Source organism: Salmo salar, chromosome ssa01 (assembly GCF_905237065.1).
Source record: "Salmo salar chromosome ssa01, Ssal_v3.1, whole genome shotgun sequence".
In the NCBI taxonomy this organism is placed as follows: domain Eukaryota; kingdom Metazoa; phylum Chordata; class Actinopteri; order Salmoniformes; family Salmonidae; genus Salmo; species Salmo salar.
The window spans coordinates 6,403,010-6,430,885 of NC_059442.1; the positions used below are offsets into that span (position 1 = coordinate 6,403,010).

A 27,876-nucleotide genomic window follows, 5' to 3' on the forward strand; every position below is an offset into this window, starting at 1 on the left:
TCTGTATTTGAATTGCCTCTGTAATCTCACCTTGTCCCTGCTGTGGTGGAGGTCATCCTTGGTGTTGTGGAGCTCCATGGTCAGCCTCTCGTTCTCCTGCCTCAGCAGCAGCTGCTCCTGCTCCACCAGCCTGGCCAGCTCGTCCTGGTACAGCTTCTTGTGCTGGCTCTGGTAGCCGCTGGAGTGCAGGGCCATCTCCAGAACCTGGTTCTGATTTAAGGAAACAATAACCAGGCTGAGCATTCTCCGCCCCTTTTAGAAATAACTACATTTTTATTTAACCAATAAATCTCGTTGAGGTCAGGACACCTGGACTGGATAATTACTAGAAAGGACAAGGCCCCTCAGACCACAGCACTTTCACTAGATCTAGTAATTGTATTTTTTATGCCCTAGTCATTTCATTTGGTGATACTAATTGACATAAAAGGTCACTAGATGAGAAATATAGGTGCCAATGTGGATAGTTGAATCAGCACAGGTCTATCCGGGCTTATATAATCAATCAATCAAAAATGTAGCTGAGCTGGCCTCCTGGTTTGGGTAAGGTGGATTGCTACAGGGTGTCTGGTTAAGGACGAGGTGTACATAACTTTAAAGAAATAACTTTAATGAATGTCACCACACCAACCAGCCAACGAACCAATTACCCACCTAAACAACCAACCAGCAAACCAACCACCCAGCCAACCAACGAACCAACCACCCAGCCAACGAACCAATTACCCACCTAAACAACCAACCAGCAAACCAACCACCCAGCCAACCAACGAACCAATTACCCACCTAAACAACCAACCAGCAAACCAACCACCCAGCCAACCAACGAACCAATTACCCACCTAAACAACCAACCAGCAAACCAACCACCCAGCCAACCAACGAACCAATTACCCACCTAAACAACCAACCAGCAAACCAACCAACCACCCAGCCAACCAAACGATCAGCGTGTCGTCAAAAGAAGACCTTACCTTATCGTTGGCATTCTGCAACTGCTTGTGCAGTGACATCACTTCCTGTTTGAGGGCGTCCTTCTCCTGCTGTGACACGCGGAGGTCTGACTTGAGACGGGCGCTCTGGAGGTTGACAGACTGAAGACTTTCATCCAACACATGAGTCTGAAAGAGGAGGAGAATACCTTGGTCATGAATAGAATTGCAAAATGTAGGTACCTTTCCTTAGATTCCCCAGTATTATGCACCCCCCCCAAAAATGACATACTTTTACATAATTCTAACAAATCAGAATGAATTCGAAAAAACTTTAGTGTCCACGTGACGCAATGTTGTAATTTGTCTTTGGCTTGACACACATAGAACAGACATTCTAAATGATGACAACTTAGAATGAAAGTGGCAAAAACGTTGAACTATAGATTATAGACTATAACAGTGTCATAAGTGGTTGACAGTAAACAAGGCAGGGTCAAAGGTTGCCAGACTGAACAGAGCATCCTTACCCTCTCCTGAGACTTGGCAAGCTGATTGCGTAATCCTTGGGTTTGTTTCTCCAAAGCCTTGTGTTCCTGCAGGAGGAGGGTGAGCTGGCACTCCACAGCCCCCATCTTAGCTACCTACAGATGGACACAGGGAAGAGGAGTGTGGTAAAGTACGTACCCGTATCGCCAATTTGACCATACCTAAAATACTACACACACACGTCTCACATTGCATTCAAACCCCATCCGTGCCTTCATATTCCTCTCCTTATCAATTTCCCCTTCCTATTTGTAACTTTCTTATCTTAATAAAATACTAAATACTAACTCTTTCCAGCTGAGGACAGGTGTTACCTATAACACACACACACACACACACACACACACACACACACACACACACACACACACACACACACACACACACACACACACACACACACACACACACACACACACACACACACACACACAGCTAGTAAGTTCTATAGATATTCAAACACCCATGATGTTTGTCTGCTCATGTCTCACCTTATCGCGGAGGGTGTTGATTTGTAGCACCAGCTGGGCCTTGCCCTCCTCCAGTAGTACAGTCCCTTCCACAGCGTTGGTCAGCTCCGCCTCCAGGGCAGACGCACACACTGCCATCTGACACAGGAGAACAAGTCGTTAGTTACCCAAATAGAAATCCAATACTTTTTCTCTCAATATGTCCTTCCTCTATTTCTCCTATCCGCTTTCCTCGTCTCCTACTCAAAACGCATCGGAGAAGAAGGCCAGAGAGCAGGGACCTTTCCTCGCTTCCTACTCAAAACGCATCGGAGAAGAAGGCCAGAGAGCAAGGACCTTTCCTCGCTTCCTACTCAAAACGCATCGGAGAAGAAGGCCAGAGAGCAGGGACCTTTCCTTGCTTCCTACTCAAAACGCATCGGAGAAGAAGGCCAGAGAGCAGGGACCTTTCCTTGCTTCCTACTCAAAACGGATCGGAGAAGAAGGCCAGAGAGCAGGGACCTTTCCTTGCTTCCTACTCAAAACGCATCGGAGAAGAAGGCCAGAGAGCAGGGATCTTTCCTCGCTTCCTACTCAAAACGCATCGGAGAAGAAGGCCAGAGAGCAGGGACCTTTCCTCGCTTCCTACTCAAAACGCATCGGAGAAGAAGGCCAGAGAGCAGGGACCTTTCCTCGCTTCCTACTCAAAACGGATCGGAGAAGAAGGCCAGAGAGCAGGGACCTTTCCTCGTCTCCTACTCAAAACGCATCGGAGAAGAAGGCCAGAGAGCAGGGACCTTTCCTCGTCTCCTACTCAAAACGCATCGGAGAAGAAGGCCAGAGAGCAGGGACCTTTCCTCGTCTCCTACTCAAAACGCATCGGAGAAGAAGGCCAGAGAGCAGGGACCTTTCCTCGTCTCCTACTCAAAACGCATCGGAGAAGAAGGCCAGAGAGCAGGGATCTTTCCTCGCTTCCTACTCAAAACGCATCGGAGAAGAAGGCCAGAGAGCAGGGACCTTTCCTCGTCTCCTACTCAAAACGGATCGGAGAAGAAGGCCAGAGAGCAGGGACCTTTCCTCGCTTCCTACTCAAAACGCATCGGAGAAGAAGGCCAGAGAGCAGGGACCTTTCCTCGCTTCCTACTCAAAACGGATTGGAGAAGAAGGCCAGAGAGCAGGGACCTTTCCTCGCTTCCTACTCAAAACGCATCGGAGACGAAGGCCAGAGAGCAGGGACCTTTCCTCGCTTCCTACTCAAAACGCATCGGAGAAGAAGGCCAGAGAGCAGGGACCTTTCCTCGTCTCCTACTCAAAACGCATCGGAGAAGAAGGCCAGAGAGCAGGGACCTTTCCTCATCTCCTACTCAAAACGCATCGGAGAAGAAGGCCAGAGAGCAGGGACCTTTCCTCATCTCCTACTCAAAACGCATCGGAGAAGAAGGCCAGAGAGCAGGGACCTTTCCTCATCTCCTACTCAAAACGCATCGGAGAAGAAGGCCAGAGAGCAGGGACCTTTCCTCGCTTCCTACTCAAAACGCATCGGAGAAGAAGGCCAGAGAGCAGGACCTTTCCTCGCTTCCTACTCAAAACGCATCGGAGAAGAAGGCCAGAGAGCAGGGACCTTTCCTCGCTTCCTACTCAAAACGCATCGGAGAAGAAGGCCAGAGAGCAGGGACCTTGAATCTTCTTGTACAATGCCTTTTGAGGAAGAGGCGAGGAGCGAAGAGCAAGGAATCGAACAAAGACTAATTATGAAAGAGCTCAAAAAGCCTCATAATGGACTACGACAGTTTACCTTGGTCCTGTTATCCTCTGGTACAAAGTGTTGCTGATCTCTGACAACCTCCTGTCTCTCACTCTGTCTGAGCAGTTCCCCTAGCTGCTGGCTCAACCCCTCCACTCCTGCTGCATTCTGGGCGTTCTTCTCCGACAGCAGCCCGTTCTCATCCTCCAGCTGCTGGCTGCGGAGACGCAGCTCAGAGATCTATAAAAGGGCGGGAAACGCAGATTTAGGTTATGCTTATTACAGTACAAAATACACCTTACCGAGGTGAAAGGTCAGGACTTGTTTTCTTGTGTGGGTGCTTCTACTGGATGTTGTTGTGCTGGTTTACTTCCATTCAGAATATCTGCATCAGAAACGGTACCCTAGATTACCTACATAGTGCACTACTTTTGACCAAGCCCGGTGCCAAAAGTAGTGCACTATATAGGGAATAGGGTGCCATGTCTGACACAGACAGACATATTAGATTAGTTCTTCATTGCTAATGGCTTTACTACAGGGCTTCCTTGAAATCAAGCTCGATAGGCTTTAGTAACAGCTGTCTTGTTGCAATGCATAGGTGGACATACAGCCACATACAGAGGAGAACCAAGTTATAGGGTCAAATTTGAGTTGGTTTACTCTAGTCTTACCTGTCTCTTGAAACTCTCTGCTTTCTTTTGTGCAGATATCTTCTCCTTCCTGAAATGCTCCAGTTTCAAGCTAAGGTAGGGGAGAGGGAAGTGTCAATTCATATGACCCAATGACATGAAACCTACACCATACGGGAAATCCCAGGAAATGTTTGTGGGGTGAGGGCGGACAACATTTCTGGGACCGGGGCTGAATATGCTTCAGTATTGTATATTGGCATGATGTTTCTTACAGCGTCTCCTCCCGGGTCTCTCTCAGATCCTCTTCCTTCAGCACTGAGATCTTGTGTCTGAGTAAGAGGTTCTCCTCTGCTAAACGACCCGCCTCATTCCTACAGCCAACAGAAGAAACCACAACAGCCAACAGAAGAACTCAGTCTCTATGCTAGCTGATTTGATAAAAACAGAACCATTATCACATTATTCCTGTTTTGTAGTCAGACTATTTAAAAGTTTGTTAAAATGTTGTTAATGCAAAGTCAATGAAGTATATAAATTAAACTGAACCATTAATTGAGATGTTCAAAAGCAGAAACCCAAAACATCAAGGGTAGATGTGCTCTAATAGTCCACAGACAACATGCACCAATGACAGGACAGGACAGTTTCACAACGGGTGTTGTATAGGAACAGGGTGGGATTGTACAGTGGCATGGTCACAACATGGCCTGTTACTATAGCCGTTGCTTCACATGCAACTTTCTGAACTAGAAATATGGATTACAAGAGAATTGACGTCACAGATCTACTTCAGAACATAGACGTCACAGCACTGCTACAGGAAGTTACATTAATAAGCCAATGACAGCACTACATCTAGTGCCACAGGAAGTTGCGTTAGCCAATGACAGCACTACATCTAGTGCCACAGGAAGTTGCGTTAGCCAATGACAGCACTACATCTAGTGCCACAGGAAGTTGCGTTAGCCAATGACAGCACTACATCTAGTGCCACAAGAAGTTGCATTAGCCAATGACAGCACTACATCTAATGCCACAGGAAGTTGCATTAGCCAATGACAGCACTACTTCTGGTGCTAGAGGAAGTTGCATTAATAAGCCAAGCACAATATTGCAGCAGGGATGGGATTCAGAAAGCAGCAGGTGCAAAGGGTTGGTAACTGGGATCATACATCTCCAAGTTACCTATGGGTCTGCATCCTTTCATGCATCTTCAGTGACTTGTCTTGCAGGTCCGTTAGGGCTCTGCGGAGGTTGGCGTTCTGCTTCTCGAACTCCGTGCAGCAGTCCTCCAGCTCCGACACCGCCTGTATCTTAGCCTCCAGTTGGGAGTTCAGGTCCAGGAAGGACTCTTGTTCTTGCTCTGTGGTGGCATCTTCCTCAGACTCGGCCTCCAGCTGCAGAGCCATGAGAATCTCATCCTGCCTCTCTAACTCGCTGACTAGCTCAGTCAGCTTACAATTCTCCTCTCTCATCCTGGTGATCTCGTCCACCAACGCTACTTGCTGATCTTGGAAGTCTTGGATGATGTGCATCTTGCTCTCGAGGCCCACAACTCTCTTCTCCAGCCGACAGTTTTGTTCCTCCAGCTTGGCGTTTTCACAGATGCACTCCTCGTATCGGATCTGAAGCGAGGTCATATCTGAAGACGTCACCTTGATCTCGTTGGCCTGAGCTTTGAGGGTGCTGTTTTCCTCTAAAGCTTGCTGATCGTTTTCTGCTAAAAGACTCTCTAGTGCATCCGCCTTCTGCTGAAGCTCGGAGATCTTCTGCTGTAGCGCCAGGTTCTCCTCAGTGGCAGTGTCATACTGGCTCTGTAGCTGAGCCAGAAGACTGGCCTCGCTCTTCAACTGACTGACTTGCTCATGGAGCTCCAGGATCTCCCGGATATAGGCATCTCGCTCCTTCACTGCTTCTTCGCACTTCTGCTGCAGCTGAGGAATAAGTTCCACAGGCTTTTTCTCTAGATCTTGAGTTTCCTCGAAAAGACAAGCCACTTTGGTATCATCAGTGTCATGACCTATCTCCTCAAGGGCTGAAGAGACAACCAGAGACACATAACTCTTCACTTCTTCATTAAACAGATCATCTTGAAGTTCCTCCTCTTCAGGCTTATCATCGAAAACAGTTTCTTGTACACTAGCATCATTCTGTCCAATCTTATCAGGGGAGGAGACTTCACACTTCATCTCAGAGGGACAGAGATCTCCATCAATGTCATCACTTTGAGGTTGCTCCTCTGGAATGGACAATGCTACAATGTCATCGTTAGTGTCTTCGTCCATGTTGTCCTCAGCCTGACATTGGCTTTCAGATGATTGGGATTCCTCAACAAGGTCTTGGCATTCTTCTGGAATAGCAGCGACTTCACCATTGCATGCCTCAACACTGATAATGTTTTCAGGACATACCTCAATGTCTTCAGAAGTTTCAGCATTCATCCCTCCCTCACTAGCGTTGTCATCTTGTGCTTGCTCCTCAACGGCGTCAGATTCGACCACTGGGTCTTGGCCATCGTCCACAGTAGTTTCCTCATCACATTCCCCATCAAGATGAAGAGTTATGGTGTCTTCAAGACATTCCTCTAACCTATTTGGAGTTTCAGGTATCATCTTCACCTCATCATCTTGTCCTTGTTCACCACAGGTTTCAGATACCTCTACTAAGACATTCAGGTTGTCTGAGGTAACAGTTATTTCTTGATCACAAACTTCTGCAATGATGTTCTCAGAAATCTCCATCTCATGAGGTGATTCAGTAATAATCTCAACTTCGTCATTTGGTCCCTGCTCCGTAGGGAATAAATATTCTACGTCAAGGCCTTCACAATCCTCTGGAACAACATTGTCACATGTCTCATCACTAACGGTAATGTTTTCTGAACATACTTGTTCTTCAAGAGCTTCAGCCTCTAGATGTACCTCTCCTAGTGGTGATACATTTACTTCATTTGATTCTTCCATTTCTTTGCCCCCTGTTATGTCTGCAGAGTCTAGAAGTTGGTTGAGCTCGTTCTCGATTTCCTGAATTCTAATACTAAGCTGGTCTCTCTCGACCAGAAGCTCTCCTTTCTCATTGTCCTGCTGGTCAGAGGAAGGACGGCTCTCCTTCAGCTTCAGTTCCAGGTCTGAGATGTTCTCTTGCAGCTCCAGCCTCTCAAACTGAAAGTCCACCGCCACCTGTCTCAGGAGCTTCTCCAGTTCTTTGATCTTCAACTTCTGGTTATCATGTTCTGTGAGCAGCTCACTCCTCTCCTCAAGCTGCTTCTCAGCCAAGGAGTGCCTCACCTCTAATTCAGAAAGGTTTCCCTGAAGTTCTGCCCTCTCCTGCTTAAAGTCCTCCACTGCCTGGTTCAGCAGAAGCTCGATCTCCTGGGCTTTCTTCTCAGAATTGGCCAGAAGCTCGTCTTTGGTGTCCAGGTTCTCCTGCAGCCTATTGTGAAGATCATTCAGCTGCCTACTCAGCTCAATCTCTTTGGTCTGGGCTAAACTGATGAAACTCTCCAGCTCCTTTTGGAGTTCCTGGTTCTTCGCGACCAACGCGTCAATCTCTTCCTTATGGACACTCTCTAGCAGCTCCCTCTCTTTCACCAGGTCGTGGGTGATGGTCTCCTGCTCTTGTTCTCTGGTTTCCTGCAGAACTCTCCTCTGCTCTTCAACTTTCTGAAGGGCTTCCTCATTCTCCGCATCCCATTTGGTTTTCTGCTCAGCGTGGCTGTCGGTGAGTGCCTTCAGCTCGCTCTGATAGTGCTTCTCCAGATTGGAAACGTCGGTTTGGAAGCGCTCTGCGACGGCGTCCTGGTCGCCTGAGAACCGGGCCTCCACCTCCCTGATTTTCTGGGAAAAGTGGCTCTCTAGTTCTTTCCTGTACATGGTTAATCAGCAAGAGTTATGGACCACAGTTCTCACACCCTCAGAAATACTCACCTAAATCTACTTCCATAGTATAGCTGTAGTTACAATTGTCAAGTGGTTCACTACATTAAGTAAATACAATTAAGGTTTTCATGGACAATGTTGGGACCATTTAAGAACAGAAATGTTATGCTGATTTCATAACAGTTAAGCTGTCTTACCTTTCCTCAGCGATATCCTCTCGCAGTTTATCCAGCAGACCGCTGAGCTGTTCCCTCTCCTCACTGTGTTTGGCACTCAGTTCCTGCACAGCCTGTCTGTGGGCCTCCTCCAGACGCTCCTTCTCCTCCTCCATCATCTGCTCCAGCCTCTTCTCCATCTCCTCCTTCTCCCCTGCAAGCCTCTCCCTGTCCTCCTGCAGCTGCTCCTGGAGCATCCCTTCATAGTCCTCCTCCAGCTGGAGTCTCTCCCTGTCCCAGTCCTCCCTGAGCCTCCTCTCCGCTTCCTCCTGCTGCTCCTGCTGCTCCAGCTTCTCCTCCGCCAACCGGGTGAGGAGAGTCTCCTCCAGACACTCCTTGAGCTGAACTTGTTCCAGCTCCCACTGCTCAGTGAGCCGTATCTCCCTACCTTCCTGCTCCTTGACTAGACGTAACATCTCCTCCTCTAACACGGTCTGCAGCGACTCGTTACTCTGCTCATCCAGCTGAGCCTTCTCCCTCTCCCACTCCTCCGTGAGTCGCATCTCTAACTCCTCTCGCTCTGCCTGGAACTTCAAACTCACCTCCTCTATCCTAGCCTTCATCGCCTCCTCGTGGCTCTGCTGTAACTCCATCTTCTCCCTCTCCCACTCCTCTAACCTTCCCCTCTCCACCCTCTCCCGCTCCTCCTGTAGCTTCCTCTTCTCTTCTTCCAGCCTGACCTGAAGGATGTTGTCGTGCTGCACGTCCAGCTTGTTGAGTTCCAAAGCGTGAAGTTTCCTCAGCTCCTGCATCTCTGTGTCCAGGCCCAGCTCAGCCTTCACTTGTTGGGCCTCCAGGACTTTCAGCTGCTCCTCCAGGTCAGAAACCTGGATGCGGGACTCCAGGAGCTCCTGTCTTAGGCTGCTCACCTAATAGAATAATAAATATTTGTATATTTACACTTATTTTTACCAGGTACGTTGACTGAGGACACACTCATTTACAGCAACAACCTGGGGAATAGTTATAGTTGAAGTCGGAAGTTTACATACACCTTACACGGAACCCAAACCGGCTGCGCGCGTGCGCCATCGAACATACAGTTATTTTGTCCCCCCCACACCAAACGCGATCACGACACGCAGGTTAAAATATCAAAACAAACTCTGAACCAATACATTAATTTGGGGACAGGTCGAAAAGCATTAAACATTTATGGCAATTTAGCTAGCTAGCTTGCACTTGCTAGCTAATTTGTCCTATTTAGCTAGCTTGCTGCTGCTAGTTAATTTGTCCTGGGATATAAACATTGAGTTGTTATTTTACCTGAAATGCACAAGGTCCTCTACTCAGACAATTAATCCACACATAAAACGGTCAACCGAATCGTTTCTAGTCATCTCTCTTCCTTCTAGGCCTTTTCTTCTCTTGACTTAATATTGCGATTGGCAACTTTCATAAATGAGGTGCATTACCGCCACTGGCCTCATTCGTCTTTCAGTCACCCACGTGGGTATAACCAATGAGGAGATGGCACGTGGGGTACCTGCTTCTATAAACCAATGAGGAGATGGGAGAGGCAGGACTTGCAGTGCGATCTGCGTCAGAAATAGAACTGACTTATATTTTAGCCCTTGGCAATGCAGACGCTCGTTGGCGCACGCGAGTAGTGTGGGTGCAATAATTGAATAATATAGATTTCTAAATTTATTTTGCAAAGATCGCGCATGCAACGCATGTAGTCAGCCTGTTAGCCAAATACATTTAAACGCAGTTTTTCACAATTCCTGACATTTAATCCTAGTAAAAATTCCCTGTCTTAGGTCAGTTAGGATCACCACTTTGTTTTAAGAATGTGAAATGTCAGAATAATAGTAGAGAGAATGATTTATTTCAGCTTTTATTTCTTTCATCACATTCCCAGTGGGTCAGAAGTTTAAATACACTCAATTAGTATTTGGTAGCATTGCCTTAAATTGTTTAACTTGGGTCAAACATTTCAGGTAGCCTTCCACCAGCTTCCCACAGTAAGTTGGGTGAAATTTGGCCCATTCCTCTTGACCGGGCTGGTGTAACTGAGTCAGCATTGTAGGCCTCCTTGCTCGCACATGCTTTTTCAGTTCTGCCAACACATTTTCTATAGGATTGAGGTCAGGGCTTTGTGATGGCCACTCCAATAACTTGACTTTGTTGTCCTTAAGCCATTTTGCCACAACTTTGGAAGTATGCTTGGGGTCATTGTCCATTTGGAAGACCCATTTGCAACCAAGCTTTAACTTCCTGACTGATGTCTTGAGATGTTGCTTCAATATATCCACATAATTTTCCTACCTCATGATGCCATCTATTTTGTGAAGTGCACCAGTCCCTCCTGCAGCAAAGCACCCCCACAACATGATGCTGCCACCCCCGTGCTTCACGGTTAGGATGGTGTTCTTTGGCTTGCAAGCCTCCACCTTTTTCCTCCAAACATAACGATGGTCATTATGGCCAAACAGTTCTATTTTAGTTTCATCAGACCAGAGGACATTTCTCCAAAAAGTACGATCTTTGTCCCCGCGTGCAGTTGCAAACCGTAGTCTGGCTTTTTTATGGCGGTTTTGGAGCAGTGGCTTCTTCCTTGCTGAGCGACCTTTCAGGTTATGTCGATATAGTACTCGTTTTACTGTGGATATAGATACTTTTGTACTTGTTTCCTCCAGCATCTTCACAAGGTCCTTTGCTGTTGTTCTGGGATTGATTTGCACTTTTCGCACCAAAGTACGTTCATCTCTAGGAGACAGAACGCTTCTCCTTCCTGAGCGGTATGACGGCTGCATGGTCCCATGGTGTTTATACTTGCGTACTATTGTTTGTACAGATGAACGTGGTACCTTCAGGCGTTTGGAAATTGCTCCCAAGGATGAACCAGACTTGTGGAGGTCTACAATTATTTTTCTGAGGTCTTGGCTGATTTCTTTAGATTTTTCCATGACTTCAAGCAAAGAGGCACTGAGTTTGAAGGTAGGCCTTGAAATACATCCACAGCTACACCTCCAATTGACTCAAATGGTGTCAATTAGCTTATCAGAAGCTTCTAAAGCCATGACATAATTTTCTGGAATTTTCCAAGCTGTTTAAAGGCACAGTCAACTTGGTGTATGTAAACTTCTGACCCACTGGAATTGTGATACAGTGAATTAGAAGTGAAATAATCTGTCTGTCAACAATTGTTGGAAAAATTACTTGTGTCATGCACAAAGTAGATGTCCTAACCGACTTGCCAAAACTATAGTTTGTTAACAAGAAATTTGTGGAGTGGTTGAAAAAATGAGCTTTAATGACTCCAACCTAAGTGTATGTAAACTTCCGACTTCAACTGTATATATGTGCCATTTGGCAGACGCTTTTATTTTGAAAGGGACTTACTTCAGTGAGTGCATACATTTTCATACGATTGGCCAAGTGGGAATCAAACCCACGACCCTGGCATTGTTAGCTCCATGCCTTTACCAACTGAGCCACTCACCTCCTCGTCCTGGTGCTCCAGCTCCTCCTTCACCCCAGCCTGTCTCTGCTCTAGACCGGCCCGCTCCTCCTCAGCATTCTCTAGTTGGGCCTGGAGCTCCAGGGCTCGGTTCTGGATGACGGACATCTCCCCTCGTAGTGCCTGGAATGATTGATTTTGTTATTAAAGTGTATTGTATCTTCAGGATGCCCAGTTCACATGAACTTCTAAAGAACAGTCTATTCATGGCTCTAAGATTGAATTTACAGTGTGTTATAAAGTGCAATAAATAATCATACATGTACACACACCTGGATCTCCTCCAGGTGCTGCAGGGACAAGGCTACCTTCTGGGCCTCCAGGTCGGCTTTCTGCTCCTCCACCTTCTGGTCAAACTCACTCACCTGCAATGACATGGGGGAAATTAAATGTAGCTATATCAGATCCGTCTCTGGGACATAAACACGGCACAGTGTGATTTGTGTGGTCCAACGGTTAGAGCCGCTGTCCCCAGCACCCATCTACGCCATAGTCAGCATGGGTTTGACTCCGACCCACAGCCTTATGACTCTACCTCCCCCTATCATCCTTGTCTACGACTACTACGGTCCAATCTAAAATCACCAAAAATACAAAAAGAGTGAGACTGCACCATCTAGCTACAATCAATTTATAACATTTTTGACATGCGTTTTTCTGGATTTTTGTTTTTGTTTTCCTGTCTCTCACTGCTCAAATAAACCTACCATTAAAATTATAGACTGATCATTTCTTTGTCAGTGGGCAAACGTACAAAAATCAGCAGAGGATCAAATACTTTTTTCCCCTCACTATACATCAAATCTCTGAGAAGGTAAACATGGCATGGTTTAGGAATACGGTTGAAACACTGCTAGATATGGATCTGTCACCTTGCTCTCCAGCTGAGCCTGTAGGTCATTCATCTCTAAGAGGTGCTTCTCTTTCAGCCGCTCCAGCATCATCTCTGCCTCCAGGCTCATGTTGAACAACGGCTGGCCCTCCTCTGAGCCTAGACCTGGAGACACTCAAATCAAATCAAATTTATTTTATAAAGCCCCTTTTTAAAAATCAGCAGTTGTCACAAAGTGCTTTACAGATTACCAGCCTAAAACCCCCAAAGACTAGCCAATGGAGAAGCAGAATCACTGCACCACCAGAGGTCTCTTCACAGTCCCCAAGTCGAGAACAGACTATGGGAGGCGCATTGCATTTGACTGGCCAGAATCACTGATCTACATATCACCTTGCATCCCAAATAACTTCTCATTAGGTGATCAAGATGATCGATTCTCCATCTTGCGTTGCTCAAACAGATCCCCCCCCCCCCCCTAAACACTATATTGGATGAGGATGGGATATGGGCATGAAGATATGATAGTGACTATATTCCTTCTTACAGTGCTACTTACCACCAGGGCCCATGGGGCTGACATTTGCGATGGAACCTATGTTGTGCTCTATTTCTGCCCCTGCATTGCTCGTTGGAGTTTTAGGCGGGGAATCGGTAAAGCTCGTTGGAGTTTTAGGCGGGGGTATCTGTAAAGCTCGTTGGAGTTTTAGGCGGGGGTATCTGTAAAGCTCGTTGGAGTTTTAGGCTGGGGTATCTGTAAAGCTCGTTGGAGTTTTAGGCTGGGGTATCTGTAAAGCTCGTTGGAGTTTTAGGCGGGGGGTATCTGTAAAGCTCGTTGGAGTTTTAGGCGGGGGTATCTGTAAAGCTCGTTGGAGTTTTAGGCGGGGGTATCTGTAGAGCTCGTTGGAGTTTTAGGCTGGGGGTATCTGTAAAGCTCGTTGGAGTTTTAGGCGGGGGTATCTGTAAAGCTCGTTGGAGTTTTAGGCGGGGGTATCTGTAAAGCTCGTTGGAGTTTTAGGCTGGGGTATCTGTAAAGCTCGTTAGAGTTTTAGGCGGGGGGTATCTGTAAAGCTCGTTGGAGTTTTAGGCGGGGGGTATCTGTAAAGCTCGTTGGAGTTTTAGGCTGGGGTATCTGTAAAGCTCGTTGGAGTTTTAGGCGGGGTATCTGTAAAGCTCGTTGGAGTTTTAGGCGGGGTGTATCTGTAAAGCTCGTTGGAGTTTTAGGCGGGGGTATCTGTAAAGCTCGTTGGAGTTTTAGGCGGGGGTATCTGTAAAGCTCGTTGGAGTTTTAGGCGGGGGTATCTGTAAAGCTCGTTGGAGTTTTAGGCAGGGGTATCTGTAAAGCTCTGAGTTTTAGGCGGGGGTATCTGTAAAGCTCGTTGGAGTTTTAGGCGGGGGTATCTGTAAAGCTCGTTGGAGTTTTAGGCGGGGGTATCTGTAAAGCTCGGAGTTTTAGGCGGGGGTATCTGTAAAGCTCGTTGGAGTTTTAGGCGGGGGTATCTGTAAAGCTCGTTGGAGTTTTAGGCGGGGGTATCTGTAAAGCTCGTTGGAGTTTTAGGCGGGGTATCTGTAAAGCTCGTTGGAGTTTTAGGCGGGGGTATCTGTAAAGCTCGTTGGAGTTTTAGGCGGGGGTATCTGTAAAGCTCGTTGGAGTTTTAGGCGGGGGTATCTGTAAAGCTCGTTGGAGTTTTAGGCTGGGGTATCTGTAAAGCTCGTTAGAGTTTTAGGCTGGGTATCTGTAAAGCTCGTTGGAGTTTTAGGCTGGGGTATCTGTAAAGCTCGTTGGAGTTTTAGGCGGGGTATCTGTAAAGCTCGTTGGAGTTTTAGGTGGGGTGTATCTGTAAAGCTTGTTGGAGTTTTAGGCGGGGGTATCTGTAAAGCTCGTTGGAGTTTTAGGCTGGGGGTATCTGTAAAGCTCGTTGGAGTTTTAGGCGGGGGTATCTGTAAAGCTCGTTGGAGTTTTAGGCAGGGGTATCTGTAAAGCTCTGAGTTTTAGGCGGGGGTATCTGTAAAGCTCGGAGTTTTAGGCGGGGGTATCTGTAAAGCTCGTTGGAGTTTTAGGCGGGGTATCTGTAAAGCTCGTTGGAGTTTTAGGCGGGGGTATCTGTAAAGCTCGTTGGAGTTTTAGGCGGGGTATCTGTAAAGCTCGTTGGAGTTTTAGGCTGGGTATCTGTAAAGCTCGTTGGAGTTTTAGGCTGGGGTATCTGTAAAGCTCGTTGGAGTTTTAGGCGGGGTATCTGTAAAGCTCGTTGGAGTTTTAGGTGGGGTGTATCTGTAAAGCTCGTTGGAGTTTTAGGCGGGGGTATCTGTAAAGCTCGTTGGAGTTTTAGGCTGGGGGTATCTGTAAAGCTCGTTGGAGTTTTAGGCGGGGGTATCTGTAAAGCTCGTTGGAGTTTTAGGCAGGGGTATCTGTAAAGCTCTGAGTTTTAGGCGGGGGTATCTGTAAAGCTCGGAGTTTTAGGCGGGGGTATCTGTAAAGCTCGTTGGAGTTTTAGGCGGGGGTATCTGTAAAGCTCGTTGGAGTTTTAGGCTGGGGGTATCTGTAAAGCTCGTTGGAGTTTTAGGCGGGGGTATCTGTAAAGCTCGTTGGAGTTTTAGGCGGGGGGGTATCTGTAAAGCTCGTTGGAGTTTTAGGTGGGGGTATCTGTAAAGCTCGTTGGAGTTTTAGGCGGGGGTATCTGTAAAGTTCGTTGGAGTTTTAGACTGGGGTATCTGTAAAGCTCGTTGTAGTTTTAGGCAGGGGTATCTGTAAAGCTCGGAGTTTTAGGCGGGGGTATCTGTAAAGCTCGTTGGAGTTTTAGGCTGGGGTATCTGTAAAGCTCGTTGGAGTTTTAGGCGGGGTATCTGTAAAGCTCGTTGGAGTTTTAGGCGGGGTATCTGTAAAGCTCGTTGGAGTTTTAGGCGGGGTGTATCTGTAAAGCTCGTTGGAGTTTTAGGCGGGGGTATCTGTAAAGCTCGTTGGAGTTTTAGGCGGGGTATCTGTAAAGCTCGTTGGAGTTTTAGGCGGGGTATCTGTAAAGCTCGTTGGAGTTTTAGGCGGGGTGTATCTGTAAAGCTCGTTAGAGTTTTAGGCGGGGGTATCTGTAAAGCTCGTTGGAGTTTTAGGCGGGGGTATCTGTAAAGCTCGTTGGAGTTTTAGGCGGGGTATCTGTAAAGCTCGTTGGAGTTTTAGGCGGGGTATCTGTAAAGCTCGTTGGAGTTTTAGGCGGGGTGTATCTGTAAAGCTCGTTGGAGTTTTAGGCGGGGGTATCTGTAAAGCTCGTTGGAGTTTTAGGCGGGGTATCTGTAAAGCTCGTTGGAGTTTTAGGCGGGGTGTATCTGTAAAGCTCGTTAGAGTTTTAGGCGGGGGTATCTGTAAAACCCTTTGTGAAAACTGATGATACGAAAAGGGCTTTATAAAATACACTTGATGAAATTATTTGTATGTACCTGGGTCTGACTCCATGCCAGGACTCTTACTCTCCAGGTCTTCAGAGAGCGAGGGTTTGAGACAGGGCTGAGAGGTACGGCCCAGGTTGTGGTACTCCTGCAGCTCTGCTTGAAGCTCATCGATGCGATCCTGCAGCTCCTGTCACAGTCACCACAAATCAAAACAGAAAGATTACTATCTAAAACAGGCAATTTATCTTTGGAAGTGCACTCTGTCTGAAACAGCTAACATGTATCTACAGTTAGTTGATGGATTGATTTGTTCCAGTGAGAGCTATTACCTGGCACTGCACCGTGTGTGTTGTTTTTGCACTAACCCTTGCACTGACTCTATGCACACACACACTGGACTCTATGCACACACACACACACACACACACACACACACACACACACACACACACACACACACACACACACACACACACACACACACACACACACACACATACACTGACACACCAGAACACACACACTCACCACATACGCTGCTGCTACTGTGTCTATCCTGTTGCCTAGTTACTTTAACCCTACCTATATGTACATAGCTACGTCAATTACCTGGTACCCCTGCACATTGACTCGGTACAGGTACTCCCTAATAGACATGTTATTTTTACTCATTATTCACATTGTATTTATTCCTCGTCACTATTTCCCATTTCATTTTTTAATTTTTTTTTATCTTTACCTGCATTGTTGGAAAAGGACCCGTAAGTAAGCATTTCACTGTTAAGTCTACACCTGTTGTTTACCAAGCATGTGACAGATTCGATTTGATGTGTGTGTTTCCAGTAAGCGTTCTCACCCGACACTGTCCCTCATAGTTACTGCGAAGCCGTCTGAGACTCTCCTCCTGTAGGAAGAACTCTGCACTGCCTAGGTCCAGATCCCCAAACTGAGCAAACAGAACCAACACCAAAGGAGGTTTCTTAGGGACAGATACTTATACTTTAGATAGATTCTCATATATAAAATCACATTTATTTATAAAGCCCTTCTTACATCAGCTGATATCTCAAAGTGCTGTACAGAAACCCAGCCTAAAACCCCAAACAGGAAGTAATGCAGGTGTAGAAGTATCTGTATAGCCATTAGCCAGTACTGAATCTCTCCAGATTACAGTGTATAGCACTTAAACATGAAATGAGATTCATGTGGATTACTATGTATTACTGGTCAGAAAACGCTAGCCTGAAAACGTGTTCTTTTAGACTTTTGTTTTGTCTCGAAAGTGAATATATTGATACTGTGGAAGAGAATGGTTTTTCACCTTTTCCTTCAGGATGTTATCCAGGTTCCTCTGCAGTTTGCTGACCTGGTTTTCTGCCTCTACCAGTTTCTCAGTGCTGTCCAGCAGCTCCATCTCCAGACGCCTACTCTCCTGAGGGTTAAAGTTAGAGTTGGGGGTTTAGAGTTACGGTTAGGGGTTAGGGTTAGTTTGGGTTGGAGGTTAAAGTTAGGGTTGGGGGTTAAAGTTAGAGTTGGGGTTAGCGGTTAAAGTTGGGGTTAGAGGTTAAAGTTGGGGTTAGATGTTAAAGTTGGGGTTAGATGTTAAAGTTGGGGTTAGATGTTAAAGTTGGGGTTAGAGGGTAAAGTTGGGGTTAGAGGTTAAAGTTGGGGTTAGAGGTTAAAGTTGGGGTTAGAGGTTAAAGTTGGGGTTAGAGGGTAAAGTTGGGGTTAGATGTTAACCTGTTAGGGCTAGGGGGCAGTATTGACATGGCTGGATAAAAAACGTACCCGATTTAATCTGGTTACTACTCCTGCCCAGTAACTAGAATATGCATATAATTATTGGCTTTGGATAGAAAACACCCTAAAGTTTCTAAAACTGTTTAAATGGTGTCTGTGAGTATAACAGAACTCATATGGCAGGCAAAAACCTGAGAAGATTTCATGCAGGAAGTGGCCTGTCTGACAAGGTGTCGTTCTTCTTGTCTCTGTTTATTGAAGAGTGAGGATCTTAGCTGTCCCGTGACACTTCCTACGGCTGCCATAGGTTCTCAGAAGGCGGCAAAACGCTGAATCGTGGCTTTGCAGGCTCTGGCTGAAACAAAGTAGCGCGTTTGGGTAGTGGCTGGTTACAGTACTGTGAGACTCAGGCTCGTGCCCGCGTCGACCGAAAGCTTTGTTTTCTTTCCTCTGTTTAGCTAAATGGACATTCCCGGTCGGAATATTATCGCTTTTTTACGAGAAAAATGGCATAAAAATTGATTTTAAACAGCGGTTGACATGCTTCGAAGTACGGTAATGGAATATTTAGATTTTTTTTGTCACGAATTGCGCCATGTGCGCGACCCTGATTTACCATTTCGGATAGTGTCTGGGACGCACGAACAAAACGCCGCTATTCGGATATAACGATGGATTATTTTGGACCAAACCAACATTTGTTATTGAAGTAGCAGTCCTGGGAGTGCATTCTGATGAAGACAACAAAAGGTAATCAAACTTTTATAATAGTAAATCTGATATTGGTGAGTGCTAAACTTGCCGGGTGTCTAAATAGCTAGCCCGTGATGGCTGGGCTATGTACTTAGAATATTGCAAAATGTGCTTTCACCAAAAAGCTATTTTAAAATCGGACATATCGAGTGCATAGAGGAGTTCTGTATCTATAATTCTTAAAATAATTGTTATGCTTTTTGTGAACGTTTATTGTGAGTAATTTAGTAAATTGTTAGTGAATTCGCCGGAAGTTTGCGGGGGGTATGCTAGTTCTGAACGTCACATGCTAATGTAAAAAGCTGGTTTTTTATATAAATATGAACTTGATTGAACAAAACATGCATGTATTGTATAACATAATGTCCTAGGGTTGTCATCTGATGAAGATCATCAAAGGTTAGTGCTGCATTTAGCTGTCTTCTGGGTTTTTGTGACATTATATGCTAGCTTGAAAAATGGGTGTATGATTATTTCTGGCTTGGTACTCTGCTGACATAATGTAATGTTTTGCTTTCGTTGTAAAGCCTTTTTGAAATCGGACAGTGTGGTTAGATTAACGAGAGTCTTGTCTTTAAATAGCTGTAAAATAGTCATATGTTTGAGAAATTGAAGTAATAGCATTTCAAAGGTTTTGAAAATCACGCCACAGGATTCAACTGGCTGTTACGTAGGTGGGACGAATTCGTCCCGCCTGCCCCAGAGAGGTTAAAGTTGGGGTTAGAGGATAAAGTTGGGGTAAGAGGTTAAAGTTGGGGTTAGAGGGTAAAGTTGGGGTTAGGGTTAGGATAAGAGGTTAAAGTTGGGGTTAGAGGTTAAAGTTGGGGTTAGGATAAGAGGTCAAAGTTGTGGTTAGAGGTTAAAGTTGGGGTTAGAGGTTAAAGTTGGGGTTAGGGTTAGGATAAGAGGTTAAAGTTGGGGTTAGAGGTTAAAGTTGGGGTTAGGATAAGAGGTCAAAGTTGTGGTTAGAGGTTAAAGTTGGGGTTAGAGGTTAAAGTTGGAGTTAGGGTTAGGATAAGAGGTTAAAGTTGGGGTTAGAGGTTAAAATTGGGGTTAGATGTTAAAGTTGGGGTTAGGGTTAGGATAAGAGGTTAAAGTTGGGGTAAGAGGTTAAAGTTGGGGTTAGAGGTTAAAGTTAGGATAAGAGGTTAAAGTTGGGGTAAGAGGTTAAAGTTGGGGTAAGAGGTTAAAGTTGGGGTTAGAGGTTAAAGTTTGGATAAGAGGTTAAAGTTGGGGTAAGAGGTTAAAGTTGGGGTTAGGGTTAGGATAAGAGGTTAAAGTTGGGGTTAGAGGTTAAAGTTGGGGTTAGGGTTAGGATAAGAGGTTAAAGTTGGGGTTAGAGGTTAAAGTTGGGGTTAGATGTTAAAGTTGGGGTTAGGGTTAGGATAAGAGGTTAAAGTTGGGGTAAGAGGTTAAAGTTGGGGTTAGAGGTTAAAGTTAGGATAAGAGGTTAAAGTTGGGGTAAGAGGTTAAAGTTGGGGTTAGGGTTAGGATAAGAGGTTAAAGTTGGGGTAAGAGGTTAAAGTTGGGGTTAGAGGTTAAAGTTGGGATAAGAGGTTAAAGTTGGGGTAAGAGGTTAAAGTTGGGGTTAGAGGTTAAAGTTGGGGTTAGAGGTTAAAGTTGGGATAAGAGGTTAAAGTTGGGGTTAGAGGTTAAAGTTGGGATAAGAGGTTAAAGTTGGGGTTAGGATAAGAGGTTAAAGTTGGAGTTAAGGAGATAGATCACCAGTTTCTTAGTGTTGTTCAGCAGCTCTACACTGAGTATACCAAACAGGAACACCTTCCTAATATTGAGTTGCACCAGGTCATGGACACTACAGAACAGCCTCAATTCGTCAGGTCATGGACTCTACAAGGTATCGAAAGCGTTCCACAGGGATGTTGGCCCATGTTGATTCCAATGCTTCCCACAGGTGTGTCAAGATGGCTGGATGTCCTTTGGGTGGTGGAACATTCTTGATACATACAGGAAACTGTTGAACTGTGAAAACCCCAGCAGCGTTGCAGTTCTTGACAAAAAACGATGCGCCTGGCACTTACTACCATACCCAGTTCAAAGGCACTTAAATCTTTCGTTTTTTTTCATTCATCATGTGAATGGCACACATACACAATCCATGTCTTCTTCTATGGTATAACGGCATTCGCAACAATTACCATTTTTAACCTTCATTTAACTAGGCAAGTCAGTTAAGAACAAATTCTTATTTACAATAACGGCCTAGGAACGGTGGGTTAACTGCCTTGTTCAGGAGAAGAACGACAGATTTGTACCTTGTCAGCTCGGGGATTCGATTTAGCAACCTTTCGGTTACTGGCCCAACACTCTAACCACTAGGCTACTAACACAGACCACAGGGGTGGTCTGTGTTTGTTACCTTGACAGTGAGAGAGAGGTGGTCTCTGAGGAAGGTCTCGTCGTCTCTGAGCTTCTCCATCTCTGTCTCTAGTTTCTCTCTCTGCAGACCAGTCTGTTGCTGTATCTGGTCCATCTCTTTAATGAGCTCTGACCGGACAGACACCAGCTTCTCCCTGTGTTCCTGCTCCAGCTTCCTACAACACACACACACACACACACACACACACACACACACACACACACACACACACACACACACACACACACACACACACACACACACACACACACACACACACACACAGAGTCAATTCAATTCGATTCAATGCAATTTATCCCCTCTATTTTTCCCCAGAGGCAATTGTTAGTTTACAAGTAACATCCTACAGACATCAATGACTGGAGAGACAAGGTCACAGGCCCATAGAAGGGGGAGGTCACAGGCCCATAGAAGGGGAAGGTCACAGGCCCATAGAAGGGGAAGGTCACAGGCCCATAGAAGGGGAAGGTCACAGGCCCATAGAAGGGGAAGGTCACAGGCCCATAGAAGGGGAAGGTCACAGGCCCATAGAAGGGGAAGGGCACAGGCAGAAAAGTGAGGGAGTAGAAGGGATAAAAGGAGAGAAAGATGAAGTGATGAGGTCATTCATGCGTTCGATGGCAGAGTGATGCTGTGTGTTTGTTACCTCAGGTTAAGGTCATTCATGCGTTCGATGGCAGAGTGATGCTGTGTGTTTGTTACCTCAGGTTAAGGTCATTCATGCGTTCGATGGCAGAGTGATGCTGTGTGTTTGTGTTACCTCAGGTTAAGGTCATTCATGCGTTCGATGGCAGAGTGATGCTGTGTGTTTGTTACCTCAGGTTAAGGTCATTCATGCGTTCGATGGCAGAGTGATGCTGTGTGTTTGTTACCTCAGGTTAAGGTCATTCATGCGTTCGATGGCAGAGTGATGCTGTGTGTTTGTTACCTCAGGTTAAGGTCATTCATGCGTTCGATGGCAGAGTGATGCTGTGTGTTTGTGTTACCTCAGGTTAAGGTCATTCATGCGTTCGATGGCAGAGTGATGCTGTGTGTTTGTTACCTCAGGTTAAGGTCATTCATGCGTTCGATGGCAGAGTGATGCTCGTCCACCTCAGTAGCCAGCTGGGTTTTTAACTTCTCTGCTTTGTCCAGGTCAGAACGAGTCTTCTCCTTCTCTCGGAGCTCCCGATCTACACGTTCACTGAAGAAAAATCAGCCACTTAATCAAATATTTACAGAACTGAAATACTATTATGAATGATACGCACTGACGAGACAGACTGTAGCAACACTACGAAAAGAGAAAGCATGTGTTACGGTCACTCTACTACCGCTCTTCCCCTCCGGCGTTCGGCGTTGCCGGTTTACCAACCACCGGTCCTGGGATCCATCATTACGCACACCTGGCTTCAATCATTACGCGCATCATTACGCACACCTGGCTTCAATCATTACGCGCACACCTGGACTTCATTACCTCACTTATTACCTCCCCTCTTTCCCCAGTCAGTGTTGTTTATGTGTTTCATGTCTATACGCTACTCGTGTTTGTTATATTGCTCGATGTTTCCGTTTATTATTAAACTCGCCACTTGCTTTCTGACTCCCAGCGTATACGTTAAGCTACAGAACAACCACTAACACCCTGGCCTTTCTTGAAGTAACACTTGTCCTACTAGCTCTGACTGTTGATGGTGACTTTGAGGGGAAAGTGTACTTACTATGCCTGAGATATGTGGTTATCCCACCTAGCTAACTGTAAGTTGCTCTGGATAAGAGCGTCTGCTAAATGACTAAAATGCTGTAAATGTGTGAGTGTGTAAATGCATTTCACTCAGACTGTCAGCAACAGTGTAGGTTTCTACTCATACTTCCAGTAGGTACTGATCTCAGCATTAAAGCTGGCCAATTAGGTACTGATCTCAGCTTTAAAGCTGGCCAGTAGGTATCTGATCTCAGCCTTAAAGCTGGCCAGTAGGTATCTGATCTCAGCCTTAATGCTGTCCAGTAGGTATCTGATCTCAGCCTTAATGCTGGCCAGTAGGAATCTGATCTCAGCCTTAAAGCTGGCCAGTAGATTTCTCCTCATACTCACAGTAGGAATCTGATCTCAGTCTTAAAGCTGGCCAGTAGGTTTCTGATCTCAGCCTTAAAGCTGGCCAGTAGGTTTCTCCTCATACTCACAGTAGGAATCTGATTTCAGCCTTAAAGCTGGCCAGTAGGTTTCTGATCTCAGCCTTAAAGTTGGCCAGTAGGTTTCTGATCTCAGCCTTAAAGCTGGCCAGTAGGTATCTGATCTCAGCCTTAAAGCTGGCCAGTAGGTTTCTGATCTCAGCCTTAAAGCTGGCCAGTAGGTTTCTGATCTCAGCCTTAAAGCTGGCCAGTAGGTATCTGATCTCAGCCTTAAAGCTGGCCAGTAGGTTTCTCCTCATACTCACAGTAGGAATCTGATCTCAGCCTTAAAGCTGGCCAGTGCAGCCTGGTGGATGCCATTCTTCGTCATGAGGAGCTCGTTCTCCAGAGCCACAGTCAGCTCACTGAGGTTCACTTTGCCTTCCAGGTTAAAATCCAAGGCCTACAACACAAACATAGAAAGAGACATACACAGTGTCAACATCTCAAGCCTCCCTCCCTCCCTCGGTACCTCCCTCCCTCCCTCCCTCCCTCCCTCCCGCGTACCTCCCTCCCTCCCTCCCTCTCTACCTCCCCCCTCCCTCCCTCTCTATCTCCCCCCTCCCTCCCTCGCTACCTCCCTGCCTCTCTATCTCCCTCTCTCTCTACCTACCTCTCTACCTCCCTCCCTCTCTCTCTACCTCCCTGCCTCTCTACCTCCCTCCCTCCCTCTCTCTACCTACCTCTCTACCTACCTACCTCTCTACCTACCTACCTCCACCTCCCTCCCTCTCTCTACCTCCCTCTCTCTCTACCTCCCTCCACCTCCCTCTCTCTCCCTCCCTCCCTCCCTCCCTCCCTCTCTCTCTACCTCCCTCTATACCTCCCTCCCTTTCTACCTCCCTCCCTCCCTCTCTACCTCCCTCCCTCTCTCTCTACCTCCCTCCCTCTCTCTCTACCTCCCTCCCTCTCTCTCTACCTCCCTCTCTCTCTACCTCCCTCCCTCTCTCTACCTCCCTCTCTCTCTCTCTATCTCCCTCTCTCTACCTCCCTCTCTACCTCCCTCCCTCTCTACCTACCTCTCTACCTCCCTCCCTCTCTCTCTACCTCCCTCCCTCTCTCTCTACCTCCCTCCCTCTCTCTCTCTCTACCTCCCTCTCTCTCTCTCTACCTCCCTCCCTCTCTCTCTACCCCCTCCCTCTCTCTCTACCTCCCTCTCTACCTCCCTCCCTCTCTACCTCCCTCCCTACCTCCCTCCCTCTCTACCTCCCTCCCTCCCTCTCTCTCTACCTCCCTACCTCCCTCCCTCCCTCTCTACCTCCCTCCCTACCTCTCTACCTCCCTCCCTCTCTCTCTACCTCCCTCCCTCTCTCTCTACCTCCCTCTCTCTCTACCTCCCTCCCTCCCTCCCTCTCTACCTTCATCTTGTATGTTTTTCAAGTCAACCAGCGTTTTTCCCGTACTCCTACCTCTATTCTCTTTTGCTAGTCCTCCTGGTTTTTGACCCTTGACTGTTTTCTGGACTCCGTACCTGCCTGCCTGACCATATTTCCTGCCCTGACCTCGAGCCTGCCTGCCACACTGTACCTCCTGGACTCCTGGTTTTGACCTTTTGCCTGTCCACAACCATTCTCTTGCCTACCCTTTTTGGATTGTTTAATAAATATCAAGACTCAAACCATCTGCCTCCCGTGTCTGCATCTGGATCTCGCCTTGTGCCCTTATAGTCTACCTTTCTCTCTACCTCCCTCCCTCCCTCTTTCTACCTACCTCCCTCCCTCTCTCTCTCTACCTTTCTCTCTACCTCCCTCCCTCTCTCTCTACCTACCTCTCTCTACCTACCTCTCTCCACCTCCCTCTCTCTCTACCTACCTCTCTACCTACCTCCCTCCCTCTCTCTACCTCTCTCCCTCTCCCTCTCTCCCTCTCTCCCTCTCTCTCCCTCTCTCTACCTCTCTCTCCCTCCCTCCCTCCCTCCCTCCCTCCCTCCCTCCCTCCCTCCCTCCCTCCCTCCCTCCACCTCTCTCTACCTCCCTCCCTCCCTCTAACTCTCTCTACTTCCCTCCCTCCCTCCCTACCTCCCTCCACCTCCCTCTCTACCTACCTCTCTACCTCCCTCCCTCCCTCTCTCTCTACCTACCTCTCTACCTCCCTCTCTACCTCCCTCTCTCTCTACCTACCTCTCTACCTCTCTCTCTACCTACCTCTCTACCTCCCTCCACCTCCCCCTCTCTCTCTACCTCCCTCCCTCTCCACCTCCCTCCCTCCCTCCCTCCCTCTGTCTCTACCTACCTCTCTACCTCCCTCCCTCTCTACCTACCTCCCTCTCTACCTACCTCTCTACCTCCCTCCCTAAAGTATTCTCACCTGTAGTATCTCAGGGCTGTTCTCAATGCCCTCCTCCATCCAGGCATCCAGGATGTCCTCAGCGGGAGCGGACCCTGTCCCGTCGTCCAGAGTGGAGAACAGACGCATCTCGATGGTGCTCCTCATAGCGCTGGTTCTACGGCCCGTCTCATCGAATGGCTGCAAGGAGAGATGGGGGAACACTTCATAAATATTAGCAGATACTACAGCAAGATACTGTATGTGTACTTGTCATTGAGTTGGTTTGTGTCAGAATCTATTTTAATTGTCTAATACATGCGTTCATTCACTTGTTAGTTCATTCATTCAATAATTGATTCATTCATTTGTTAGTTCATTCATTCAATAATTGATTCATTCATTTGTTAGTTCATTCATTCAATAATTGATTCATTCATTTGTTAGTTCATTCATTCAATAATTGATTCATTCATTTGTTAGTTAATTCATTCAATAATTGATTCATTCATTTGTTAGTTCATTCATTCAATCCTTCATCCATCCATTTATTAATTCAAGAGTGACTCTAAACAGGAAATATTGTAACGCCGTTCCCAGCATGTTTTTAAAAACAAATTGTAATTTTGTTAAGAAATCACAACAAATGTGGCACCGATGTCTAGCTTTGTGTCAGGGATTTCTTCGATGTTTGACGATATAGCGAAATCATCGTCGGAAAAAGATGACCAATATGCAGCAGAGTTGATATAGTTCATCTTGAACATTTAATAAACTCAAAATGGATATACAAAATACCAAAAACGAACTCACGATATACTGACAGTCCTGTTAGGCTTACACACGCTAAACACGAAACAATCTCCCACAATTAAACAGACAAACACACCCAACTATAGGACTTCCAATCAAAGGCAACACCACACAGCTGCCTTCAATTGGAAGTCCACCCCAATAAACCAAACATAGACATACAACTAACTAGATCAACATAGAAATACGTAAACAAGGAACAGTGCCCAAAAACCCTGGAATACTTCAAATGCCCTTTTTAGAAAAACACCACCCCTAACCACATAAAACAAATACCCTCTGCCACGTCCTGACCAAACTACAATACCAATTAACCCTTATACTGGCCAGGACGTGACACTTTAACATGAGAACTAGACCCAAGACGGTGAGCTTCACTGTACCTGTGAGGAGTGTAGTCTTTTGAGCTGTCTGTAAGGTGTGGAGGCAGACGGGGTAGGGGGCTTGGCATGGTTCAGAACCCAGGAAGTAAACGCCTGAACGCTCATGATCTCATCACCACTTAGAACCTGGAGGACATCCTCTGTCACCTGGAGACAGAAGTAAACAACAACAATCAGAAACATTTCCCAGCATCTGCGTGCTTCTACACCTGCATTGCTTCCTGTTTGGGGTTTTAGGCTGGGTTTCTGTATAGCACTTTGAGATATCAGCTGACGTAAGAAGGGCTATATAAATACATTTGATTTGATTTGATCTACTCAGACTCTCAAACCTCCACTTGGGGATATGTCCAAAATAGCACCCTATTCCCTATCTAATGCACTATAGGAAATAGGTTGCCATTCGTTACATAGTCAGCCGGTCCTAATTAGCTCCCTTACCCTTTCTCCTTGGCTCTAACCCTTCAATGTTTGCCGATCTAAAGGGAACTGGATGGGTATCAGCAGTGTAGTGGTGGAGCTTCCACCATATTGCTTCCACCTTACAGATCAGACCTGCTTCCACCACATTGCTTCCACCTTACAGATCAGACCTGCTTCCACCATATTGCTTCCACCTTACAGATCAGACCTGCTTCCACCACATTGCTTCCACCTTACAGATCAGACCTGCTTCCACCATATTGCTTCCACCTTACAGATGAGACCTGCTTCCACCACATTGCTTCCACCTTACAGATCGGCAAACATGGAAGGATTAGGGCCAAGAGGATGGGGTGAGAAGTAAATTGGGACCAGCTGAGCCCAAAATGAACTTTGGTTAAATCCAAAATGGCACCCTATTCCACACTATAAAGATAAGGGTACCATTATAGTCTCTTTCCTCACCTCCAGGCCCAGGTGGTCACAGAGAGCCAGTAGCTCATGGTGGCTGGCACATCCATCCCAGGGCATAGCCAGCTCCTCGCAGGCCTCCCGTAACCTCTCCTCCAGGTGGTCTGAGAGGGGTGTGATAGAGCCTCGCGGGGTAGAGGGTTCATCAGGGTTCCACAGGTGCAGCTGGCCTATACACACACACACACACACACACACACACACACACACACACACACACACACACACACACACACACACACCTTGACTTAAGACCCTGGCTCCCTGAGCATAGGCGTTGAATGTCCTCCATCTTACTCCTATGATCAGGGCCAGTTCTACTTTCTTTTTATTTATAAAAAAAAAAGAATTCTCCCTAATTTCAGGATATCCAATTGGTAGGTACAGTCTTGTCC

General features: G+C 46.6%; 1 protein-coding gene across 5 annotated transcripts in view; it reads right to left on the reverse strand.

Annotated features, from left to right (window-relative positions):
* The window catches only part of nin (ninein (GSK3B interacting protein)), a 106,515-nt gene that overhangs the window by 14,464 nt on the left and 64,175 nt on the right, over positions 1–27,876 (reverse strand). For 2 of the 5 annotated variants that reach the window (XM_045709681.1, XM_045709739.1), the window contains exons 6-26: positions 27,476–27,651; positions 26,588–26,734; positions 25,434–25,592; positions 23,393–23,529; positions 22,015–22,155; positions 20,952–21,126; positions 17,403–17,513; positions 16,938–17,027; positions 16,130–16,268; positions 12,741–12,874; positions 12,141–12,233; positions 11,851–11,991; positions 8,385–9,271; positions 5,495–8,173; positions 4,582–4,680; positions 4,349–4,418; positions 3,726–3,914; positions 1,973–2,089; positions 1,463–1,576; positions 975–1,121; positions 31–210 (exon numbers count right to left, since the gene is read on the reverse strand). In XM_045709681.1, the coding sequence (XP_045565637.1) occupies positions 31–210; positions 975–1,121; positions 1,463–1,576; positions 1,973–2,089; positions 3,726–3,914; positions 4,349–4,418; positions 4,582–4,680; positions 5,495–8,173; positions 8,385–9,271; positions 11,851–11,991; positions 12,141–12,233; positions 12,741–12,874; positions 16,130–16,268; positions 16,938–17,027; positions 17,403–17,513; positions 20,952–21,126; positions 22,015–22,155; positions 23,393–23,529; positions 25,434–25,592; positions 26,588–26,734; positions 27,476–27,651 (6,125 nt within the window). Of the gene's footprint in view, positions 1–30; positions 211–974; positions 1,122–1,462; positions 1,577–1,972; positions 2,090–3,725; positions 3,915–4,348; positions 4,419–4,581; positions 4,681–5,494; positions 8,174–8,384; positions 9,272–11,850; positions 11,992–12,140; positions 12,234–12,740; positions 12,875–16,129; positions 16,269–16,937; positions 17,028–17,402; positions 17,514–20,951; positions 21,127–21,618; positions 21,768–22,014; positions 22,156–23,392; positions 23,530–25,433; positions 25,593–26,587; positions 26,735–27,475; positions 27,652–27,876 lie in introns of those variants that run through there. The other 3 variants (XM_045709715.1, XM_045709790.1, XM_045709755.1) reach the window with 3 other exon arrangements.